The 6,679-nt window shown below is 45.2% G+C and overlaps 1 protein-coding gene across 1 annotated transcript; it reads left to right on the forward strand.

Moving 5' to 3' along the window:
* The first annotated feature begins 1,684 nt into the window (after positions 1-1,684).
* LOC136480770 (RING-H2 finger protein ATL39-like) lies at positions 1,685-2,218 on the forward strand. The gene has a single exon (XM_066478226.1). It carries the CDS (start codon positions 1,685-1,687, stop codon positions 2,216-2,218), a length of 534 nt encoding a protein of 177 aa, XP_066334323.1.
* The last annotated feature ends 4,461 nt before the right edge of the window (positions 2,219-6,679 follow it).

The raw sequence follows: 6,679 nt of genomic DNA on the forward strand, positions 1-6,679 counted from the left end.
CATGTGATTTTATTGCCGTTAGTGAAAGGTTGTCCTTTGAAAAGCAGGTCCAGTCATCCAATCCATGCTATTGGGTCTGTGGAACCATCATATGTCAGGGTTGAAATGTCTATCTTGAATCGCTGCCGTTCCTATATCTTTGTTGTTGTTAGCGGGGCTGGTTGCTGTTGTGGCTACAACGGTGTTTGTTTCTGCTGGCGTTGGTCGTTGTTGAGGAAGTGATGATGTTATAGCCGCTTGGGAGGTTATGCAGGTAAATAAATTGTTGCACACTTCCTGTATGATGTGCACCATTGTGAAGAGTGTGGTTCCCTTATCTTGGAGCCTAGGAAGGTACGACCTACAGAATCCATGGCGTTCTTTGTGTCTACCTTCAACTGCTTGATTGTCGCTGCGCATTCGATTGTTTTGACTGCTGATTTTGGTGCGGCGTTGTCGATTGCACGCTCCTGTTTGACTGCGGCCAGGCGTGCGTCAGTGGTGGTGAGGATGCTATTGTACCCTTCGAACTGGCTGCTGATGGTGGTGCTGAAATTGTTGATCAGCTAGCGGAGTTCTAAGAGGTAAGAGTTGTTGCTCCTGGATCCCATGTGGTTGTCTGTCATCATGAAGATGTTGTGGCAAGGATCGATTTGTCTATAGATACTAGGTGTCACGCTCCTGCTCGGTGGTGGCTGGTTGGGCGACCTAGGGCAGTGGAGCGGTAACGGTGTGGGGCGGCGGCGCTGCTGCGCCGAGCGTGGGGGAGGAGGTGGCAGCAGTGTGCTAGGGCAGGGGTGGCGGCGTGTGGCAGGGCCAGGATGCATGAGCGAGCGAGCGAGAGAGAGAGAGAGAGAGAGGGAAGGGGCGGCAGCGCAGGAGAGAGGTGACAAGAAGTAGGGGAATAGATATTTGTTTGCTCGATCGGAATGGTTATAATGCTCCTATATTTATAGTCTCTACGAGACTTGCCTCTCAAGCAACCTAATTTTATAAAAAGTGTCCTTATACCTCTGGAATGCTTTCATTCCAAGTAACTATTTAGTTCTCTAACAAAATTGTAATATATTTTATTAAACAAATCTCTTATTAATTTTCCTACTTTTTCCGACTTTTCTTCATTTACTCTGAATTACTTGGAGGTCGGGAATTTGGTGGAGCGGTGGTGGCCCGTGGCCCTGACCGTGCGCCCGGGCTACCACGCGCTCAGGGGGTCAGGGGTCGGCCAGGCTTGGGTCACGGGCCCTTCTTGGCCCATTTGGCTCGGTGCTGGGCCCCTGATTTAGGCGCGTGGCACCTCCTTACCCTTCTCTTATCAAACCCTAAGCCAACGATGGTCCTGACCTTGATCAATGATCAACCTCATGCAAACTTTCTTAAATAATCTTTATGCAAGTAACCATCGTCATATCCTCTGTCATTAATTAGTAAGTCAAAGGTGGTAAATAAACACGGAGTAGCTACTAACGAAAAGGAGAAACCATTATATATATCATATAGAATTTCTTTTAGAACGTACATAGCAGTTTTCCCATCATTGTCAGCCCTTGGGGATGGATCCATCGACGGCAACAAAGAAACAATCATCGTTAGTGTTGTCAACCCCCAGCCGCCCACAAAAAGACGACGCCATCCAGTAAACCTTCATCATGTAGTCTACTTTCATTAGGCGACTAAACCGGCCAGTGATCGATCATTCATTTCGATGGCCAACCACAAAAGCAATGGCGGTGGGAGCATGTACTACTACGGCAATAATCCCAGCCAGACGACGGACGACGAGGAGCAGTTCAAGAAGACAGTGGCCATCGCCCTCCCCGTCTTCATCCTCGTCGTCTTGCTGCTCAGGCTGCTCTGCTTCTCGATCCACAAGGACAACGACGAGGAGGATGTCGTCGCCGGACCAGGGAACAGAGTGCGTCAGCGGCAGCAGAGCAGCGGAGCTGGAGGCTGGGTCGACAGGGCACCGTCACCAACGGTGGCCGGCGCAGCCGTGGAGGCGATGTCGCCGGTGCGGGCAGCCGAACCAGCGCTGGTGTGCACGTACAGGAAGGAGGACGGGTGGCGTGAGGGCTCGTGCGGTGCGTGCCTGGCGGAGCTGGCCGACGGCGACGTCCTCCGGGTGCTGCCGGTGTGCATGCACTACTTCCACGCCGCCTGCGTCGGCGAGTGGCTGCGCGGGCACGACACCTGCCCGCTCTGCCGCGCTCCGCTCGTCGCTCCTGGCGCCGCAGCATAGTGATGTCCGCCTGCTCACTCTGCTTAATTAACTTGGCCTCTGCGTGTACCTGTTTCTAGAGACTGGCTGCTTTGTATATGTGCTCCTAATTAATTAACGGCTTTGTAGTCATTCAAACTATTTCTTTAAGGACATAACTCTTTTTTTAAACGCAAACAAACTCATTGATATAAATGTTGACTCACACTTACTTCCCTTGTTCCAAACACATCTGGAATTCAAACTATTTCTTCAAGGACATACATAGCATTTATTATGTATCTAGAAAGACAGAAATACTTACAATTTGGGATAGTGGGAGTACAATCATATATACATATTCACAACCTATATATATAAGCATATTATCTATGAGCTTTGAGGCTACATGTGCTTTCGCTAGAATGTTTGGCACGGCTCCACTTTAGTGAAGCCGTTTTTTCAGCTTTAGCTCCATGAACGGCTCTCCCAATGGAGCATGAGCTGTTTTTTTTTGAACCATTTGGCGAAACAGTCGCTCCTAGTAGAACAAAGGTGCAAAATGACTATAATACCCATCTTTTTTTTTCTTTTTCTCCTATTCCTTCTTCTTCCTTCGATTTAACGGGCTTCTCTAACCCGGCGACTGCTCCCGCCCCTGCACGCTTCGGCCGTGCGCGCCCAGGTCGAGTGCCCCGGTGGCCGTGTGCAACCATGCCGGCACTGCGAGCCCCAGCGGATGCGTGCCCCTGTGCGCCTGGAGCGGGGCAAAATAGGTCTCTCTTGTCCTAGTTTGCACATGGGCGAGGTGAAGCCGGGTGAAGCCACTATTTTTAGCTTCATCCCATGCACCCAATCCTCTGTAAGAGTTTGTTTTATGGGGCTTCACTGATGAAGCTATTTTATTTTACCCTGTTTAGCTGAAAACGGGTCCTAGACCGAAGGGGAAGCCCTGTCAAACGGGGCCAACTCTAAACCTTGGGTTGTCATGGGCATCTTCAGCGACACTACGGATACCTTACTTTTCAACTTATCCACGTCACCGTGGATAACGGAAGAAAGGCCAAATTTTAGCACAACAGTTTGCTCCAAGGAATGGCTCCATAAACCTTGGCTCAAAATTTATATATCCTAACTAAGCGCAAGAACAAATCTGTCACCCAAGAGCTACGGAAGAATGCAGGGATCTGAACATTGCTTTGTATAGAATAACTAATTAATGCTACTCAGCTTGAGGAATTCATCTCGAAGTGCATATACACTACCACGTAAATGATTTGTGAGACAGGGCCTAGGATTTCCAGAGGCGGGCACAAGTGTAGGCGTCAACTAAAATATACAGCGATTTTTGGAGGCCCCCCTGAGAAAAAATGTCGAGGCCCAGGAGGCCCAAAACGCCCGATAGCTATATTCGTGTATAAATACTTGAAGTTAGGGTTTGAGCACTCATCTCTCTCTCAACCGACAGCCAAAAACTCCCTCTCCGTCTCTCAACCGGCTCCCTCTCCCTCTGCATGGTTGATCCATGGTGGTGGCGCTGATCTTTCTCTCCCTCTCCTAGCTCCCGGCGGATCCATGGTGGTGTCTAACACCCTGGATTTTTACCCTAATTTAAAAATCACTAAAAATTTAAACCTTTTAAAAAACTTTATATAAAACAAATAAGTATAACTTACCTAGGAAGTAATTTAATACAAATAGTGCAACCAAGGAATAAAACTACATGTGTGACATTGTGTGGTTGCTTGTTTGCTGGACTTGCTGAACATATGCAACCTGTTCGGTTGGTTGTATTTGGCTTATAAGCCATGGCTTATCAGCCAACAAATAGTATTTTTCTCTCACACCAAACCAGCCAACAGTACTTTCAGCCATGGCTTATAAGCCAAACAAGCCCAAACGAACAGAGCGATGGTCGTACACTTTGCATACTTACATTTTCAAATTTGGATTCAAAACCATTTAAAACCTAGCATAGTAAATCTAGAAAAAGGAAAAGGAAAAGGAAAATAGAAAAGCCACTCGGGCTACTTCTCTCCCTCCCTCTCCTTTTGGCCCGCAATAGCCCTCGCCCTTCCCCTTTCTCTTCCTTCCGCAATGGGCCGGACCAACACCATGCCCCAGCCTAGCTCGCACACCTGCTCCCTCTCTGCCTCTCCCACTCACTGGCACATGGGGCCCACATGCCATCACTGTCGTCTACCTCCAGATGACGCGACACTGGTAGAGAACCGAGCTTTACTCACGGTGGGGAACCCCCTCTAGTCCCGGTTCCCCACCCGGGAGCAAGCATCCGGGACTAAAGGAGGACCTTTAGTCCCAGTGGGTAACACCAACCGGGACTAAAGGTGCCTCCTGACATGCCACGATGGCCGACACCTTTAGTCCCGGTTGGTAATACGAACCGGGACTAAAGGTTTTTTTTCTTTTTTCTTTTCTTTTCATTTTTTTTGTTTTCTTTTCAAAATAGATTTTCGAAGTCGTATTGTACGCTGCTAATTATACATTTATACGCGCGTATAGTATATTTCGGTTCAAGCACAATGAACGTATTAAATCACACAATTCAAGCATAGAAATATATATATATATATGCATGCATGCATCATATATATATTTACATGCATGCATGCATATGTGTATTTTACATTATATTATTTCATGTGCATATATTACAAAAGATTGCATTACAGTTGTTGTGACATAACAAGTTTCCTCTCATCCTCTAGCTTGGCTTCAATGGCAGTGTTGGGTCGAAGTAGAACTCGCCCTTGGAATCAATGACCTGCTCATTAAAAAATCTGGCTATAGACTCTTGAATTGCTTTGATTTGGTCTTGCCGTATGACCTTTTCCTCCAACCATCGAGTCTACAGGTTTGAATTAAAGGAAAATAAATTAATATATGTACATATATATATAAAGATATAGTAACACAATCAATAATAATAATTAAATGAATATATAGTGTATTTTTAACGTACTTTGAGTCTCTCTGTAGGAGTTCTTTGGGAGAGCACCTTGATAAACTTGAAAAAAAGTAACCACAGTAGTTGTTCCCCTATTCCTGCCTCAGACACCACTTTACGAGAAAAAGATTTGTCATCCAATCTGGTGATCCGGTGAAAGCTATATGTTTAATTAATAAAGATGATGCGATTCAGGGGACTTACTTTCAAAGGGATTACATTCAGTGACGCTTTGCATTTTTCCATGTGTTGCTTCTCAATAAAGGTTTTCCAAACACTGCCCAATAAAAAATTTGCCACGTCATCAGATATAGTTAATCATCATGTTTGTGTGTATATATAGTTGCTAGAGATCCCAAAATTACCTCTGGATAATATCTATCATATCTTGGTAGTCTTGTTGTGGTTTTCTCATCGAGTCATAGATTATCAAGTGACTTTTCACCAGATCGATGTCCATCAATATCCAGTGATTGATGCATGTGTTTATAGGATATAACGCATAACACTCATTAATTAACTAGAATCAACATATGAGCCATTAAGGATGATCGACATGATTAACACTCACTTGAAGTTATAGGGAAAGAGTATATCCTTCTTGTGGCGTTGGTTCACTAAGAAGTTCATGAGGTTACTCTCTGACTCATTCTTCCAATTAGTCTTTGGAGTAATTGGGTCTTTGAATACTATATGGGGATCAACAAAACCAATTTCATTGCAGCCTTCCTTTCTGAGCTCTGTCATTGTAAATCTGCATATATATAGTACTTGTTAGGATAATTTATATGCATATACACACATATGATGAGTTTAATAATAGATCGAAAGAATTATTACTTACAGGCAATAGCAGCTAATGATAACTTTGTCCAGAGAGGTCAGGTGGCATAGTTGATGAAATTCTGCAAAGTCAACATACATAACATCATCGCCATAGAACCAATGTTCGTCTCTAATTCTGACACCAACGTAGAAGTCTCCACTGGTAGACGCCTGCATGTACCACTTGTTTAGCAGGTACATTTGCGTCCCCAGATCAGATAAGGCTTGAGGGTTGTATAGACTCTGGCCTAGTACAAATTTTTTCTTCCAAATATCAACCTCCGCCGCACTCTCAATGTTTCCATCACCAAACATCTGGTAAAGGTCGAGACCAGTCTCATCAAGAAATTCACCAAGGTGATCCAAATCGACATCCGGAGGTATGTTTGCCTGATGCATTAATCCTAAATTCGAACCATATTCATTACCAACAACTAGCGGGGGGATTGATTGGTGCGCTTGTTGTCCGAGTTGGGCAACTCCTTTCCCTGCCCGCTTCTTTTTCTGTGCCGCCTCAATTGACTTGGTGAGAGTGCGGTCATAGTCCGATAACGTTGATTTGGACGGCTTACGAGATTCCCGCTGTTGTTGCTGGTAAGAAGTCACCTTTTTCTTAGAATATCTGGAGCTACGAAGAAGTACGGTTTCTCTGGGTTTCTCCTTGCTTCTTGATTCATTTTAAGTTTGTCATAGAATCTAGACATGTCTTT

The sequence above is a fragment of the Miscanthus floridulus genome, chromosome 9 (assembly GCF_019320115.1).
Source record: "Miscanthus floridulus cultivar M001 chromosome 9, ASM1932011v1, whole genome shotgun sequence".
NCBI lineage: Eukaryota > Viridiplantae > Streptophyta > Magnoliopsida > Poales > Poaceae > Miscanthus > Miscanthus floridulus.

Coding starts and splice junctions, on each gene's coding strand:
- LOC136480770 (XM_066478226.1), top strand. CDS start 1,685: ATGGCCAACCACAAAAGCAATGGCGGTGGGAGCATGTACTACTACGGC.